General features: G+C 43.4%; 1 protein-coding gene across 1 annotated transcript; it reads right to left on the minus strand.

Annotated features, from left to right (window-relative positions):
* Window positions 1-11,786: 11,786 nt before the first annotated feature.
* Window positions 11,787-17,999, minus strand: LOC148033218 (pentatricopeptide repeat-containing protein At3g63370, chloroplastic-like). The gene is made up of 2 exons (XM_087681102.1): window positions 17,773-17,999; window positions 11,787-17,567 (listed from the first exon to the last, which is right to left on the minus strand). Exon 2 carries the CDS (start codon window positions 17,546-17,548, stop codon window positions 15,107-15,109), a length of 2,442 nt encoding a protein of 813 aa, XP_087537228.1. The 5' UTR covers window positions 17,549-17,567; window positions 17,773-17,999; the 3' UTR covers window positions 11,787-15,106.
* Between the last annotated feature and the right edge of the window lie 1,641 nt (window positions 18,000-19,640).

A 19,640-nucleotide genomic window follows, 5' to 3' on the forward strand; every position in this document is an offset into this window, starting at 1 on the left:
ACCAAGAACAAACCTATCAGGTTGTTTGGTAGCACTAGACAATCTACTAACCCAATGGTCATTGTTTGCTGGCTGTTTCTGCAAATTTCCATTTTCAGCATGCTATCCTGACATTTCAGCTTGCAAATCAGCATTAAGCCAGGACAGCTTGTTGTCCTCGCTGCTCCTGCACATGTAATGCTCATTTTCATCGGCAATAGCTGGCTGATCATTTCTAGCATCATTTCCTGCATTTACAGGTTCATTTACAGCAGGTATTTGCTGCTGTACAGCAGCCACATTTTGTTGTCCATAAGATATTTCTTCCCGGAATACAACCCTACGGACCTTCTCAGTCTTTTCGGGTTGTTTGTGCATGCGAACTTCCGGGAAGATAACATCATTGCTGCATACTACTTTCCTTTTCTCGAGATCCCACAATTTATAACCCATTTCACCCTCATCACCATATTCTAGGAAAATGCATTTACAAGACTTTGGCTCAAGTTTGCTGCGTTTTTCTTTACGAATGTGCACAAAAGCCTCGCAGACAAACACTTTCAGATGAGCATATGAAGGTGGCTTGCCCGACCACGCTTCTTGGGAAACTCCCCCCCCCCCCCCCCCCCCCCGCAAAAGACCTATTTGGTGACCGATTAATGCAGCATGAGACAACATCGTGCAGACCTTATCTTGTATGGTCAGATTCATACGATCTGTAACTCCATTTTGGGGCAGATTATGAGGGGCAGTGAGCTCTCTCTTTATCCTTTTGCTGTCACAAAATGCCTGAAAGGCCTTGGACACATACTCCCCACCATTGTCAAAGTGAAGACTTATCTGTCTGATTTTCAGCCAATGCCAAGAATTTTTTAAACTTATCAAGCACTTCATCCTTGCTACAAATAGGGTAAACCCATACTTTCCCTGTAGTATCATCGACAAAGGTGACAAAATGTTTCTTTCCTCCTAAAGATAATCCTGGCATTTGACATACATCTGAATGTACTAACTCTAGAGGAGAAGATTTCAAAGATACTTTTTATGTGACGTCTATGCATGTTTGCCATAAATGCAATGATCACAATGCTCAAAATCAGCATAACGAAGACAAGGCAAGTAACCCAAACGAGAAAGCACTTTCATTCATGTTTGACTCATGTGTCCCAAACGGCCATGCCACAAAGAAACACTTGGCTGCTCGGTCACGGCAACAACATGGTCACGCACACTAGATACATGAAGTGGATACAAAGTATCACTCTTGCAACCTTTGGCAATAACCCTAGATCTCTTACAGATCTTCCATTTTCCATCACCAAAAGTGGTATGAAAACCATCATCATCTAGCTGCCCTATGCTAATCAAGCTCTTCTTGAGCTGAGATACATGCCGTGCATGCTGAAGTGTAAAGACAGAGCCATGCTGAAACTGTAACTACACACTGCCAATACCTGCAATCTCACATGCATAGTTGTCCCCAAGATGGACAATGCCATGTCGACACCCTGTATAGGCAGAAAACCACTCATGATGAGGGGTGACATGAAAGGAAGCACCTGAATCAAGAATCCAGGTATGCATATCATCATCTGTATCTGTAAGTAAAGCATGTGCACGAAAGTGTGAAGAGACAACGAGTACGTCACTCCCATTGTCACTGTCATGAGTGACTACATTCACCTCTTTAATTTTTACACTGCTCTTCTTAGACTGACTGTCTTTCATCTATTCCTTGCTATCATCTGTATTCTTGCCTTTTCCTTTCACTTTCTTCCATTTGTAGCAGTCACGTTTAAAGTGACCCTTCTTGCCACAATGATGGCCAACATCTTTGCCACATGATTTACTGCATCCCTTGCCATCATATTTGCCCTTTTGCTGTGATCTGCCCCTAGTATGCAAAGCACTGGAAGACTTACTGGATGCATTGTTCTGCCGATTCATCTCTTACATAAGTAGAGCACTCTCTACATCAGCATACAAAAGGATCACATTAGAATTGCTCATAGCAGTCTTGAATGTATCCCAACTCTCTGGTAGAGTGCAAAGCAAGAAATGAGCCTTAAATTCCTCATCAATCATGAACTTCAAGGGAACCAGCTGGCTGAAAATCGAGTTTAACTCACTCAAGTGAGTAGACATTGATGTACCTTCTTTCATACGCAAATCCATAAGCTTTTTCAGCCAATACACTTTCCTTGCAGCACTCTTCTATACATACAGTTCTTCCAATCTAGTCCATATAGCATATGCAGAGTCCAAACCTTCAATGTTGAAGAGCAAGGCATCAGAAATCGATAGCTCTATGGTTGAGCATGCAAGCTTGTTCAACTCATCCCAATCGTCTTGATCCATGTCCGCAAGCTTTGCCCCTTTGGTTTTGATCGCCTTTGCCTGCTTCTTTTGTAACAGGATATTGTAGCACTGTTTTTGCCACACTACAAAATTATGTGCACCTTCAAGCTTCTTTATGTGCATCAAATTACTCCTGTCATTGCTGCCAGTCATGATTTTCAGCCCAAATGTGACCAAAAAACCAGCAAATGCAGGCTCAGACTGTCACCCAAGTGACCAATGTACAAACAAGTACCAATCAGCAATAAATGACCACACAGAAGTACAGATTTCAGATGTGTAATTAAGTTTTCAGGAGCACCAAACCAAGTGCTACAGCATTATCCAACTGATTACAGCTGTTCCAAGGGCATGTGCATCACATTACATGAGAAATCCCAAAATTTCAGCTGCAATTTATGTTGTACATTTACCCATGGGCATAAAATTTGACACGAACGGTCAAAAACCCCAAAATTTTGTGCTCAAATCATCAAACACACATCTGCATTTCCTCTATCATGCATAGGACTGTCCAATTTTGCCAAAATAAAGCAATTTCAGCAAAACCCCCAAATTTTACCAAGTGTTGATGTCCAAATTGCGCGGAATTCAACCTGCATGTACATAAAATGACCAAATGTTGCACAAATTTTGCCCAAACTGCAAAAGCCCCAAATTGCACAGGATCCAATGTGCCTCAATGTTGAGAAATTGGGTTAATTTCAGCCCAATTTGCGCATGTACATTAAAAGCCCCAAATGTCGGGGACAAAATGTCACAAATTCCTGCAATTTCTGAGACAGATTTGTTTGTCCTGCATCAAATTCCCCAAATCTGGGAAAAGCCCCAAATTTCTGGGCCAAGATTGCATGAAATTTGGAAGTTATGCCTCCACGCGTGAACGTCTGTCGGTGGGCAAAAAGGAATTTCAAGAAGAAATTGATTTTGTCAGAAATTATGCGGGTCCCCTCCCTGTCACCCATCACGCATCGCATTGTCAAATCGCCTGTCAAAAAAACGTCACGTCAGGTGGTCGCCGTGCAATAGCCCCCTGTCGCCCGTTCGCGAGTCAATCATGGAGCCCCCATCGTGCAACCCCCCGTCGTTCTACAGGTTGACAATTCGCGTGGAGCCCCCGTCGTGCAGCCCGTCACCTGTCGCGCAACTCGACTGGGCACCCGACCAGCTGCAACCTGTCACCTGCTACTGCCCGTTCTGTCTGACTGTTGCCCGCCAGCAACCTGCCAACAATTCGTGCTCGCATTGCCTCTTGTCAGCTTTGATACCAGTTTGTAGGGTCCAATTCAGCACGATGATCGAGACAGACTGTCCTACGCACAGTGAGAGACAGAGAGTGTGCAAGAGCGAGCAGAGTAGAGAGTGAGCGCGTTTTTTTAGGTACAATGACGAGTGTGTACCATTAGGTTTTTAGATAGATATATATGCGTAAGTACAAGTGCTAAGGGTGCGTTCACACCTCAGCACATTTAAAGGCACGAGGCCTTTATTCCCAACACAATGAGCATTTATTATTATTTTATTTGTTGGCCAACCTAATCCACATATTGGCTTTTTTTTTGGCTATTTAGTCAATGGCTCCCTCCTCATTCATTCATTCACTTGCAGACCTCTTGAGTAGGTTCTATTGGAGAGAGGGAGCTGGTGCCAATGCCCACATAGCTGGTGACTCACTATTGTACGCAACTATCTCGTGTTTGATATATGGATTCCACTTCTCGAGCATATATCTGAGTTCTCTCTTTGCAGTGTTCTTGTGTGCTCTATTTTCTCATGTTGTGCAATCTATTACAGCAATCTTCCACACTTCCATTGATGCAACCACTTCTGACAAAAGGGCCTAAAAAGGATTAACAAATATTTAATAAGAAGGCTAAGAAATAAGAGACAAGAATGCTTCAAACTGCTGTCAAGCAACAAGATAAGAGTATAGAATAGTATCGTCTCATCACGACAGCCTTTTTAGATCAGGACTCACTCCATAACACAAATGCCTGCAATAAACAAATGTCTCGCCTTGTGATGTGTATAAAACCCCCTCCTTGAGTAGATCCAACTTTCATATCACATACATTTGCCATGCCGAGATCAAGTCCCTTCGAGTTTCCCTTGACCCCTCTTCTCTTCCAAATGCTCTTGTGCACCCAAGGCTTGATTTCGTCACTAAAAAATGAATTGAAACTTTCATCATTTTCCAAGATCTTGGTCTTGATGATAGGACACTTCGACAACAAAACTAACATCACATACAAACAAGTGTTATAAGCATTAATTTTCCGTATCCTAACTTCCTACCTATTGCAAAAATCCAAGATTACACAGTATATACAAGAGTCCTTTCTCCTATATTGCAAAAAGGATGTGACACCATCTACATTCCCACTTTCAAGTCAATAGACAATTTCATTTTGGCTGTTGCTACCCCCGGAGACCTTCTCTACAGCTTTCTCAACCAGCAGACATTTGTGTTTTTGCTGCTACAAGCCCTTCCATCACCAAACAGTTTCCTTTTTTTATTGCTGCCCCTAGAGACCTTTCTGAAGGTTTTCCCAGCCAGAAAACTTTTGCATTTGTCCTATTTACAGGTCCTTCCATCAGTAGACAATTTCCTTTTTGGAATTGATGCCCCTAGAGACCTTCTCAAAGGCATTCTAGCTAGCAAATACTTGAATGTTCAAATTTTGCTATTATAGGTCCATCCATCAGTAGACTTCTTTTTTTTTGCTATTGCTCTCCTAGAGATCATCCTCATCACCACCCATACCTACAGAGGACTGTGTTTCACTCCCTCTACCTTCATCTACAGTCTTCTCCAACATCCCCCCTGCCTAGAGGACTACGTTTTGCTCCTTCGACATTGCAAATTCCTTCAAAGGTGTTGTTGCCTGATCAGCCAAGCCAGTGAAGTCATCTCAAGCCACTCTGTCAACCCTAGACTCCGTGGTTCATGCCTATTAGAATTCATTCATTCACTGTGTTTCTGAGTTCATTCACTATCAATATTTTTCATACAATATGTCATCTCCACTGCAAACCCTACCGTTTCTTACATGGGTGCATAGTAAGTGAAGATCCTTTCTAGTTCAGGCTTTCCCAGCAGTGTAGAGCAAGAATTTGGCAAGATATTTTGTTTTGAGCAAATTGGTCTTCTTGTACCTTTGTGGATTTATGGCAGATAATCTAAAATCTAGTGTTCTTGGTCTTGGATGGTGAGAGCAGCTGGAGCCTGGAGACGAGCACTTCAGCACTACAAATCAATTGTGGTTGTCTTGGATTTACAATGAAGGCTAATTTTGGAGACCCAGACATCAAAGTTCTCCAAGCAATTGTACGAGCAATGCAATAATGATTTTAAATTATACCACAAGAGAGATAGGCTTGACCACTCCTACTCTGCCAAACAGGTGCTATATTCTGGTTTTTTTTTCTATTCCTAATTATGTCACCTCATACTTCAAAATCAGTGCTTATCAGTGTAACATTGAATATTTCTAATTAACTGAAATTTTTAACAAGGACAAGTGTAACAAAACATAAAGGAAAAGAAATGGTATCTTTGTAACCACACTCATCAAACCTGGCCTGAGATGATTGTTGAAAATGTAAAGTATGAGCAAAGGTGATCCCCACATTACAGCAGATGTAACTACAAACTTTCTGATAATGTGTGCTGTTCCCATTATTGTACTGTTTAGTCCACCTGCACAGATGAGAACAACCAACTTAAACAAAAGACCTTTTACAATAGCTTTTAATCATTACAATAGGTACAAGAGAACACTCCAACCACAGTTAAAACTGTCTTTTCAAAGCTTACAGACAGTTAGTCAAAACAGATTGGCATACAAAATCTTTCCATAAATATGTTGGAGAGAGACCTATGAAACTTAAAATAGCAGGAAGATACCTAGGCCTGTTGACACGGTCTGGAAACAATGGGGTAAGAATCAAAAGAAAAGAGTGGCGACAAGAAAAGGAGGGGAGGATTTTGGTGGGTCATAATGGTGGTGGTGGGTGGGTTTGAATGGGAGCTACCATAATGCAATCTACACAAGAAGAGAGGTTGAAACTCCCTACAGCTCTCACAATATGCCAGATCTAGTAGTAGGCTCCATCCCAATTCATACAGGGTAAAGATCAGGCCTTGGTATTGTTGTTTATATGAGCTTTGCAGCTCCATCATTCACTCCTGCAGAGGCTATTGGGTCAAATGGGGGAGCTCCAAACACTGTTGAAGAACTTCCTTCTATAAAAAAAACAGTATCACATCACAACCTCATAGAGAAGGTGGCACCTAGCTGACTATGCACCAACAGAAATCACCCCAAGTAATGTGCCCCATTTTTTGATCAGCTTGAATCCTGCCTGCAGGCCCTTCTCCACACCAACTGTGACTTGGTGCAATCCCACAGCTTCAGTGTCTCAAAGCTCTTAACTTATAATGATGCAGGTGAGTGGAGATGGCCGGCCTCCTCAATCTCAGTCTCCACTAGTTTTCTCTTACATAGCCAGAGCCAGAGAAAATATACTGTTGCAGGGAGACAAAGGGAGGCCTAGCAAGATCAGACACTGGGCCGAACAAAGCATTGCTGAGCCCTTTAGACAATCCTTTTCCAGCCGATTGCAGGACTATTACCGGTGACCCAGGCAGGTCTGGTTTGCCATGGAGCTGGTTGCTCCTGGCTGAGGGCAGTTGGCCTGCATAGATGTGGCAGAAGGAACTCAGCAAACGTACATCCCAAAAGGCTTCTCTTCATGGCAATGTCAGAGTGAAGCAGTGCGGAAGCATATGACCAAAACAAGAGAGAAAAGAGAGCGAGAAAGAGACAGTGAAACGCAGAAAAACTGCAGTGAAGAATGCTATATAAGGATGCAGATATATACACGGGTGCAAAGAGAATGTCTGCATATGTCTCCACCTCAAAGATCTCTCTCTCCGAGAACCCCAAGGGTAGCCTCCATGGTCTGCAGCCTGAAAACTGAAAGCACCAACTGACAGAGAATGTGGAAACTAGGGCCAATAAATAGGCCAAGAATAATGCACCAGAAAATACAGGTCAGGACTAGACAGGCAGCCTGCCTGCCCAACCTGACACGTGTCACCAGCCTGCCGACGTCAGCTGCCACACGGACTGCCTGCTGTACCTCCTGCATGGACTGCCCGCTGCACCTGCCTGTCCAAAGAATGTCCAGCTCTAACACCCCCTCTCAAATCCTCGACACAGCAAAAGGCTAAGGGATGTGGAGTGCTGTCGAAGTAAAGCCAGAGGAAGAGCCTTTGTAAACAAGTATGCAAGGTTGTCCTCTGTCTTGCAGTAGACTAGAGAAAATCCAGAATCTTCTCCTGAATGAAATGGTACTAGATCTCACTATGCTTCGTCCGAGCATGAAACACAAGGTTCCTGACCAAGGCAATGCAACTCTCATTGTCGCAGTGAAGAACAATAGGACCTCTCTATAGACAACCAAACTCCTCCAATAGCTTGCGAAGCCACACTGTCTCGCATGTAGTAGAAGACTCCGCTTGATACTCCGCCTCAGTTGAAGATAGGGCAACTGTGGGCACTAGCACCCAAGGTAAAGCAATAACCTATTGTGGACCTCCGATGATCCACATCGCCAACCCAATTTGAATCACTCCATCCTATAAGGACCAAGTCAATAACACTTGTACCTACTGAATAATAGATCCCAAGATCAGGAGTCCCCCATAGGAACCACAAAATCCTCTCAGTAGCCTGGGTTCACTCATGAACCCAGCCAGCACACCTACAATATAACATAAGTCAACACGAGTATTAAGAAGCCAAATCAAGGATCCAACCAACTGCCTATAACGGGTAGCATCCGCCAAAGGAGAATCGGAATGAGTTGTAGCCTTCCAATTCTAGTCCATAGGAGTCGTAAGAGACTTGCATCCCTCCATCGCACACATAGTCAAGAGCTCTTGTACATACCACTGCTGGGAAATAAAGATTCCCCTTAGAGTTTGATAGATCTCATGACTGAGAAAGAAGTGAAGAAGTCCCATATCCGTCATCTCAAACTTCTCATGAAGTGCTACCTTCGTCTACTCGACTATCTGAGTGTCATCACCTATCACAATAAAGTTATCCACATAAAGGACAAGCACACAACCTCCACCTAAGGTGTGAACATAAAGCTAGGGGTTAGCTTTGGAACCCAGTTTCTCCGGGAGGAATGAGTCAATCTTCTCATTTCAAGCACAGGGAGCCTGCTTAAGGCCATAGAGAGCCTTCCTCAACCTGTACACCTTACCATCAAAAGAACCGAAGCCTCTAGAGACTAATCAACATAGATCTCCTCCTTCGACTCCCCATTTAAGAAGGCAAACTTCACATCTAGTTGATAGACCAGCCATCTCCTATGGCTAGCCAAGGCAAGAACGGCATGAATAGCAGCCATCTGAGCTGTAGGTGCAAAAGTATCATGAAGATCAATGCATGGGCGCTGTGCAAAACCTTTAGTAACAAGGCGGGCCTTATGCTTGTCCAACATGCCATCACTGGGGTACTTGGTCTTGAAGACCCATTTGACTCTAATGATCTTCTTATGAGAAGGCTTTGACACAATATACCAAGTGCCATTCCTCTCAATCGACTCCAGCTCCTACATCGCTTTCCACCAATGATCATGCTATAAAGCCTCCTTCACGAAGGTGGGATCCCGATCCTACATGACACAAATCATCAAATAGTAATTAGTGTAAACAAGCTAAATGTGGTGTGTTTGGTTTCTTCAAGAACGCCGCGGGCCATCCTAGGGCTGTCACTCCTTCGGGACCCCCCCATCCCTACATCACAAAGAGTGTCATGAGCCCAACAAGGAGGAAGTCGGATCTCGTCTTATCGCTCGTCTACCACTGAAGTTTCTAGAAGTTCCACTGTCATGAGGACATGTATTTTTTAAACCTCACTTAATATGTGGATTAATTTTCAACATGGTTAAGTAAATGTTACACGTGTGAGATGTAACTAGAGTTAGAGTAAATTTACAAGCCCAAGACTCCAAGAAATCACAGGATGTCAAAGCAAAAGTTGCTATAAGTTATGCTACACAAGTACTTGATGGTATCTGGTGCCAATTGTTGACCGAGGTCATTCATTTGGCCATAAGTGTCAATTGGTGATACTAGAGAAGTGACGTTTAATGGTACTTAACACCAATCTAATAGTCAAAGATGGCACATGCCTAGCCAATTTAATTATTGGCTAGTCACATTATTTTTCAAGGCATCGAAATAATTATTAGATTAATTTTCAGTATTTAAAGATTAAAAATAATATTTAATTATGGATAATGTTGAAAAATCCATTTGGGAAGGCTGCCACTTGTTGAAGATACCCATGCAAGACTAAAAAACGTCTTAAGAGACTGAAGAGAGGCATTGTAGTGTATTTGGCCTGCAAGAGAGGGAGAAGATACTGCTGGTCTGATTTTCAACCATTGGAGGACCTTCTCAAGCAGCCAGGGGCAGGAGAAGACCAATCAACAATAGGTGACAACATCTATAGGTTGTTGAGACAAGGTAGCAATAGTAAATGACCGATTTTCTTCAGTTCTTTGCATCTACAAGCTCTTGAGACAGAGCAGCAGCAGTAAATGACTGATTTTCTTCAGGTCTTCGCAAGGAAAGTCTAATTTTTCTCTCTCAACATTCTCTCTCATCTCCCAGCCTTTCTACAGCCTTGCTCCATATATTACAGCATTGAGATCACCAGAGGCTAAGAAATTTCCGATTTCTCTGCTATGAACCCTAATCTGCAGAGTAAAAATTAAGATTTAGTAACAACCTCGAGAAGCATGCCAAAAATTAAAAGTTCCAAGACTTGGATTCAATAGGGCTGAAGCTATTTTCAGTCAAATTCAGGTGAAGGAACTAGCAAATCAATGAATTTGGGGCATTTTTCGTCTCCATCAAAGCAGGTGAAGACCAATTGACTGACCAAATCAAAGGGCAAATCAAATTGAAGACTTACTGGTCATTTTGGACAGCAAGGGGAGTTAGAATACTGAAAGGGATTGAAAAAATCCCATTGTACATCAACTTCTTCTTCAATTAAGTTAAATAAATACCTAAAGGGCTACCAGTTTTGGGGCCAACAGGGTGTCCAATGTCCAAGATTATATGGTAAAGTGTGCATTTCAATTTCATGAATTTGTTAATTGCTGTAAATAGTGCTTAATCATGTTATTTACCACCCTATCCGAGGAGGAAGGCTGGTTACATCCACCAACAGCTGGGGGGCAATCGGTGAGTTTAGTGGCTGAGAACTAAGCTCCTCATCCGAAGAAGAGTCCTGAAGTGGCACAAGCTCCAAAGGAACAGTCATTGGCGCCCACCTATCACCAAGATCTCCAAGTATAGGGCGTTCCTCACCCCCCTCTGAGGCTGGAACTTCCACGAACCGAACATCATGGCTCGTATAGACATCTTGCTTAATGAGATCATATAATTGATAGCCTTGATACTGTGAGATATAGCCCGCAAACACTTGTCTTTTGGAAGCTGCTACAAACTTATTATGCTATGGTTTCAGGATGTGAACATAGGCATCACACCCAAAGACCCTAAAATGAGAAACATTTGACTAAGACCCAAAGTAGACCTCATAGGGTCATATCGACAACAGCAAAAGTAAGGGATCGATTAAGGATGTGAACTACAATAGCCATAGCCTCAACTCATAGACACTAAGGAGTTTAACGATGCTCCATCATGGTACGGACCATCTTGATCACATTGTGATTTTCCACTCCAATATGCCATTCTCCTGAGATGTGTTTGTATTGGCAAACTCTTAGTGAATATCACGATCTGCACAAAAAGAAAGCAAACTCATTAGAAACAAATTCTCCGCCCTTATCCGATCGTAACGTCTTCAATTTTCGACTCGATCAGTTCTCCTCAAAGAGCAACCAATCCTTAAAGTTGGGAAAGCCTCCAACTTCAGCTTCAAGAAATAAGCCCATGTCATCCTACTGTGATCATCCACAATGAGCATGAAATAAAAGCTCCCTCAAGGGACTCTATCCTCATCAGTCCACAAAGATCAGTAGAAACAAGCTCCAAGGGTTCTGAAGACCACCTCGAAGCCTTGCTAGGAATAGCATCACGATTTTACTTCCCACGGATGCAAGATACACAAGGCTGCTAGCTCACCACAATATCCGGCAAACCTCGAACAAGTTGTCCCTTTGACACCTTCCCAAGGTGATCATAGTTAAGATGGCCAAACCGAGCATACCAAAGCTCATATTGAGTATGTGAGGTTAAAAAAAGAAAAGTCAAGGCGAAAAAAGACCGCAACTTATACACTCCATTCTCCTCATAACCTAAAGAAGAAACATGTCTTGATCCACGATCAAGAATCCGAAAAGAATCCACATCAAATTCGACCAAAAGGCCAAGGACATAAATCTTGTGCACCAACAGTAAGTGGTATCCCAAGGCCAGTACATAAGGCACCTCAAATGTATGGACACCACCTGGCCCATCTGGAATAAGATACATATCACCCCGTCCCTGAATAGGAATAGAAAAACTATCACCGATGAGAATTTGGCCATGCGAAGGCCACAAATGAGCAACACCTCTACTGAAGAAGGAGTCATGTGCCGTAAGACACCACTTTCAACAATCCACTCCTAAGCGTATGGGGCCGTCAATGTAGCATCAAAAGCCGTCAGGGTCGATTCCTCAACCACCTCCAAGTGAAGGCAAGCAAGTGATGAGGGAGCAACCACCACTCCAAAATCCTTTGAAGATTTCTCCTTCTTCTTCTGATCCTTCTTCTCCTTGTCGCGGAAATCCTTCTTCCAATGACCTATCTTACCACACATGTGACAAGTATACTCCTTTTCTTTGTCCTTGGATTTGTTCTCCTTCTTTTCGTCCTTCCTCTTCTTCTGAGAGGACTAACCAACCAAGACCTCAGATTTAGAAGCATTGGTCCCTTTCAACTGCTCCTCTTGGTCCAAGACCATAGGAAATAACTCTTTCCACCAAAGAGTCTCAAACCGCCCTAAAGCAATCAAGGCGGAATAAAAGCCACTGAAACGGGACGATAACTGTGAAAGAAGAGTTATCGCCATGTCTTTGGAAGTGATCACATTCCCTAAGTTTTGTACTTGCATCTAAAGCTACCTCAACTTGTTAATATGCTCCTGCATTGAAGATGACTTGTTGACACTCATGGTCCTCATTTGCACTTTCAAAGAAACTTGTTTCATGACAATCATTCGATTGTACATTTGATCAAGCTCCAACCATATCTCCCAAGCCACTGTCAAGTGCTCAATATGAGAGAGAACAATTGTAGTACATGAGAGATATAAAAATGAGTGGACGTGAGCATTGTGTTTATCCCAATGTCCCTAAGCCTTTGCCAACTCCACCTTATCACTAGAAGAGAGTATGGACTCGTCTCGCGAAGGACGACGATAAATAGCCTCTGTAACAAGCTCCGCCAAATCATAGAACTCTAAAATGGCAAGCATCATGACCTACTAGATGTGGTAATTCTCGCCATCGAGCTTTTGATCTCATGGAAGAGCCGGTAAGACGAGCACCTTCCAATCCATGATCGCCTTAAAACTCTGTCTCGGCCTCAAAAGACATCTTCACCTACAATGTCTACACAAAACACAAAAAGCAGCTCCCTCTGACTATGAGAATGCATCTTGCTAGGGCTCTTCACTGCTCGTCCCACTCCTTCTTCACCTGCCGAAGGCAATGAAAATGTAAAATCTGCACTTAAAGGCCCAAAACCCAACCTTTTTCCTTCTCTAACAGCAAAAACCAGTAGCTTCAACAAATCTTCTCCTTTCTCGCACACCCATGCTCGCCTCGGCCTTGTTTTGATGCACAAACCTCCTACTCACCCTTGAATGCTGAAAACGCAGTCTTGTGTCATTGAAATCTCCTCTTTAGGTAGGTCCACCCTGGTCAGTCCTTCAATGCTCTGATACCATGTCAAAGTGAAGCAGTGCGGAAGCATATGACCAAAACAAAGAGTGAAGAGAGAGAAAGAGATAGTGAAACGCAAAAAAATCTGTAATGAAGAATGCTGTATAAGGATGCAGATATATACATGGGTGCAGAGAGAATGTTTACATATGCCTCCATCTCGAAGATCTCACTCTCCAAGAACCCCGAGGACAGTCTCCACAGTCTGCAGCCTGAAAACTAAGAGCACTAACTGACAGAGAATGTGGAAACCAGGGCCAATAAATAGGCCAGAAATAATGCGCCAGAAAATACAGGTTGGCTGCATTAAATGCAGGCTGGATTAAATGCAGCCAACTGGACAGAAAAACTGCCCGACTGGACAGTCCAGCCTGCCCGTCCGACCTGACACGTGTCACCAGCCTGCCAACGTCAGCTGCCACACGGACTGCCTGCTGTACTGCCACGCGGACTGCCTGCTGTACCTCCTGCATGGACTGCCTGCTGCATCTGCCTGTCCAGGGAATGTCCAGCTCTAACAGGCACGCTATCCAAAACTGTCCTATCCTCCAAGTTTACCAGAGCTGTCTTGCTCTCACCCCTAGTCTGAAGAATTGTAGACAACCAAGATCCCTCTTTAAGGCTCTTTCACTGCACCCTCCCCCTCAAGGCCACCTCCTGAAAGGATCCTTAGCTTGTCAATAAGTTGCGTCACCACCTTTGAGACCCCTAAGTCCTGCCAGCAGCAATGCCAAAGCTCCCACACTGACTGTCTCACTACCTCGCTTTCACATATTGAGTTAGGGACCTAACAGGCAGGCCTCCAAGATGTTGCTAAAGAGAGGAGAATGGTCATGGTCTAAGGGAGCAATGACTGCAAGCTGTACCACCCAACCACACTGGCTGCAACCCCTATGACTAACATGGAACCCAAACATTCATATGACAGATCTTTGGACTTCATTCGGCTTGTTGGGGTTCTCAGTTCTCCCATCTGGGCTATCAATGCTCTAGCCACCTTCTCCAAGATGATGGCCTGGATTTTTGACCCATTTTGAGCCACTTCATTCTTGTTTTCCTTTCATAACAATACACCTGGGACATTGTCTCCAAGTGCTCACAAAACTCAGCAACAGCCCCATCCAAACAAGGATGGCCACCAAAAATCAAGGCCCATGTGGTAGAGAGAAAAGTCCAAACTTGATGCACTGCAATTCTCAAACAAAACAAAAGCAAAAATGCACTCCAAAGATTCACTGCTTCTCTTGTATATCCGACACTAGATTGAGAAGATCTAGAAGATCTAGTGGTGTTACAAGGTAGCCAGCTCTATGATGTTGTAAAATCTAATGGTTTTGCTGCTGACATAAGAATGGTCCAGGCAGGACTCCCATAGGCAATTGAATAGGTATAGTACACTCAGTTGCAAAAGTAAATGGACATGAACGAACTTGCTTGATTGATTTAGAGTACAAAAGGTCCCACATAGGTTGTTCTTTTATAGGCTCAACTCGCTTGAAACTCCAATACCCATAGCACAGGTGGCTGTGGCACTCTGGGCCTCTGGCACCATGGAATGTCGCTGCTGATGCCAACAATTTGCAAGATGGTCACAAGTATTTCCCTCAAAATTGCCACAAAATCTGACATACTGACACAATTAGCACTATCTCAAACTTGAACTTGACCTTGATCCATACCTCAGCATGCCACATTACCCACCTGTAGCACCATCCAAAACTGAACCGTGTTAATTACATTAAACCTGCCATATTTATGCCATGTGCATCATGATTTCTATTAAGTACCGTACAGAAGCTGCTCTGCATCAACCAACTCGTCCACAAAAATTTTGGGAGCCTTGCAGCTTGACAGATCCTCAAATGCCATCTCTTTCATCATATCTAACATATCCAATCCATCACCTGCAGAGTAGATCTGGAGCAATATGATGTATAGCGCAGGATGATCATGTGACTTTTCAAGCATACGCTGAGCAATGTGTTCCCCCCTTTCTATATCAGAGTGGTATCTACATGCACTCAACAAGGACATGAATGAGATAACCGTAGGTTCTGATGGCATATTGTTAATCCACCTCTCTGCTTTATCTAAACAGCCTGCCCTACCAAGTAGGTCAATTATGCAGCCATAATGTTCTGAAGTTGGCTCAATCCCATAATCCTGATGCATGAGTGTGAAAAAGTAGTGGGATTCACTGATGAGCCCAGCATGACTGCACACAGAAAGAATGCTGATAAAGGTGACATAATTGGGCGCAAATCCATCAAGCTGCATATTTATATACTGCTGAAAGACCTCTCCATCATGGCCATGTTGAGCATACGCAGCAATTAAGGCATTCCAGGATATCAGATCCCTACGAAGCATCATATTGAAACTTCTTCGTGCATTCACTAGTTTCCCGCACTTGCCATACAGATTTACAAGGGCTGTCCCTACAATGACATCTGATTCATATTTGGTGCCAACTATGCTAGCATGTATTTGCATGCCTTGTGCAAGGGAAGTCTGACTTGCACATGCCTCCAAAATGCTACCAAGAGCAAATGTGTCTGGTGTAAACCCTTCATGCTTCGTATGGTCATATAAAAGAAGGGCCTCCTCCTCGAGTCCATTTTCAGCACATGATGTTATCATGGCAGTCCAACAGACTTCATTCTTTTCGACCAGATTGTCAAATATCTCCTTTGCACTCTTTGCATTCCCACATTTACCATACATGTTCAGAATAGAGGTTGCAACTACTGTATCTGACTGAAACTCCGTACCCATGATACGCGCATGAATCCTAGCACCCTCAGCTGGATTACTGTCACATGCATCAAGGATACCAACAAATGACACTTTATCAGCAACTTTGCCTTCAAGTTGCATCCGATCAAACAGCTGAAGAGCCCTCTTCTTTTGCCCATTCTGAGCATATGCTGCAATCAAGGTTGTCCATGAGACAAGGTTCCGCTGAGACATTGTATCAAAAACTCTCCATGCTAATGCACACTGGTTCCACTTTGAATACATATTCATGAGAGTGTTGCCCATGGTAACATCTGGCTCAATGCCACTCCATAAAATATGGATGTGTACCCGAGCACCTTCAACATATGCCCTGGAGGTTGTACATGCAGACAGACAGCCCAGAAAGGTGAGTTCATTTGAAAACACTCCTTCCAACCTCATTTGTTCACATAAAGCAAGGGCCTTGCTTCCCTGCCCATGTAAGGCATGAGCTGAAATTAGGGCATTCCAAGACACCACATTCCGTTCATGGATGGTGCTAAAGGTTTGTCGTGCAGTTTCCAAGCTGCCTCGCTTCCCATACATACTAATAAGTGCATTCTCTGAAATACTTTTAGACTCCACCCCACTATAGATCATAGAAATATGAACATAGATGCCTTCTGTGATCGCCACATCATCACAAGCACAAGCAGACAATGCTCCAACCATGGTTGACTCATTTGGAGTTTCTCCTTCATATTGCATCTGAATAAACAGGTTAAGTGCTTCTCTACCCTGCCCATGGTGAACATGCACAGCAATCATGGCATTCCACATGATCACATCCCTACAAGGTATTTTGACAAAAGTGTTTCTTGACTCGCTCAGAGAACCACATTTACCATACATATTGATAACAGCTGTTCCCACAATAATATTGGTTTCCATCATATTCTTGACTACTGAATCATGCACTTGTCTTCCTTCATGCAGCGCTTCATGGCTAGCACAAGCAGAGAGTATCAATGCAAATGTTGCCTGTCCAGGTGTTATGCGCTCAGCCTGCAGCCGCTTGAAAAGTGTGAAAGCTTCCTCAAACTGACATTCGCAGATATGGGCACTGATCATAGAGTTCCAAGTCTGCACATTCTGGTGAGGACTGGTAGCAAACAAAACCGTTGCATCATCTACCGCTCCACATTTTGCATAAAAGTGCACAAGAAGACCTCCTAGTTTTGCATCATGCTCAAACCCACATCTGATAATAGAATCGTGGATTCGTCTACCATCCAAAACTGCATTTGCGGACCGCAAAAGATGTCCTAAAGCAGCAGGAGTTGCCAATAAGTTGGGTTCACTCGGTGGACAGCAGTGATCCTCTAAAGGGACAAGTCTTGAGTCATTCTGAAGATCTTCACTACAGCAACTTGAGAAGGAACAATTGATAATGCATTTGGGATAAGTCGCTCTTCTCACAAGGCATGCTCCATTGCCTTGCATAACAATGTGCCAACCAGGACTACATATGCAAGAAAAGGGGTTGATGCTTTTCCAGCACAAAAATCTCTTGAATCCCTACTATATTTGGTAGGTATAGTCTTATAGCACCAAAAAAACAGAGTTTTTCACAGAGGTTCCAGTAGATTGAATTTTTTCACCTCGATTCAGAAACAATTAGATAGTCACAATTAACACATTACAGCGAGAGCTAGAGAGATGTCTACCTCAAAGGACCGCTCTGTCTCTCTCTTTCTGTGAGTGCGCTGCCCTTACGAAACGCAAGAAGTCTGCAAACTGTTGTTCGAAGAATCCGCTTCCTTCTGATTTTCTCTCATTCATATTTTGGTCCGGGCCTAAAGGCTAGCGCATGCTGCTTATTGAGCCAAACAGATTCGCCTTCAAACGCTTACATATACGGTGAGGTCTTACGAAACTTATTAACACATTAAGATTTTTGACTTCTTGTATTGATATCTTGCCTTATGTTCTCTTCTTTACCAAATTATCATGTAAGGTAGTTGCAACAATTACATTTTACATGTATTGACTCTTCTTAGAGTAGAGATAAGAAGATATCTTCATTTGTCTTCTTATGCACATCCTTTTATTCAATATATTTTACTCGTTCTTCATTTTTAATTTATACTTATTACAGTCACATTATGGAAGGACCATAGTGTTTATTTGTATTATATTCTATGTTACTTATTGTGATGGATGTGTCCAAATTGAGCAACGGACTCATTGGTAGCTTTCGGTCCCTTAATCTACTTTTATAGCGGACATGTGATAGGGATGTAACATGCAATCTGTGTCTGGGTATCGGCTGTCTCACATACTTTTGAGCAGTTATGTGATGAGAGGGGTATTAAGTGTCAGTTGACCGCCCCCTACATCCCCCCCTCCCCCCCGAATTGTTTGGCTGAGCGGATAAGTAGAACCATCCAGGAGCGTGTACGCAGTATGCTTAGCCATGCAGGCCTACCATAGAGCTTTTGGGCTAAGGCAATTAGTACAGCTGTGCATGTCATAAACAGATCACCTTCTAGGGGTTTGGATTTCCAGGTTGCAAAGGAGATATGGACTGGAAAACCTCCCTCTTATGCACATCTCCAAAGCTCATGATGAGCTAGATGCTCTTAAGGCTCAACTCAAAAAGAGCCTTGAGATGAAAGATCTGGGACAGGCCTCTCACATACTTGATATGCGCATTAGACACGACAGGCATTAGGGACTCCTTTACTTGTCACAGAGAGAGTGCATTCATAAAGTCCTTGAGCGCTTCCGCATGCAAGACGTAAAGCCTATTGGCTGTCCATTGCCTTCTTATGTGAAGGTATCATAGGCTGATTGTCCGCAGACAAATGAGCAGAGGGTCGAGATAGCCAAGATTCCCTATGCATCCGCAGTGGGCAGTCTTATGTATGCCATGATAGCCACTCGTCCAGATATTACCTTTGCAGTTGGTGTTATGGCACGCTATATGGCTACACCTGGCAAGAAGCATTGGGATGTCGTGAAGGGTATCATGAGATACCTGAAGGGCACTACAGATCTGTGCATATGCTATGGTAGCCAAGATATAGGAGTCGTGGGGTACACTGACTCTGATTATGCAGGAAATGCAAATAGTAGGAAGTCCACTTCCGGCTATGTATTCACCTATGCTGGAGGTGCTATTTCTTGGATGTCCAAGGTGCAGAAATACATGGCCCTTTCTACTACAGAGACCGAGTATGTTGCAGCCACCACTGAGGCTTGCAAGGAGGCCATTTGGTTGGGTCGTTTGGTTGCTCACCTTGGTATTGATGCTATCCCTACACTGTATTCAGATTCTATGAGTGCTATTCAATTAGCCAAGAATCCAGTCTTCCATGTGAAGATGAAACACATTGAGGTGAGGCATCAATTCATACGTGGGGTCATTGAGGACAAGTCTGTTGATCTTGTCAAGATCTCAACTGACCAGAATCCTGCAGATCTGCTCATGAAAAGCCTCTCTACAGAGCGCTTTGCCTTCCTCAGGAGGTTGATGGGAGTGGGATGAGATGACGTCTTTCCTCATCCTGTTGTACATGTGTACATGTTGTAC

This window comes from Lygodium microphyllum, chromosome 7 (genome assembly GCF_053477565.2).
Source record: "Lygodium microphyllum isolate KBCC chromosome 7, Lygodium_microphyllum_v1.1.10, whole genome shotgun sequence".
Lineage (NCBI taxonomy): Eukaryota > Viridiplantae > Streptophyta > Polypodiopsida > Schizaeales > Lygodiaceae > Lygodium > Lygodium microphyllum.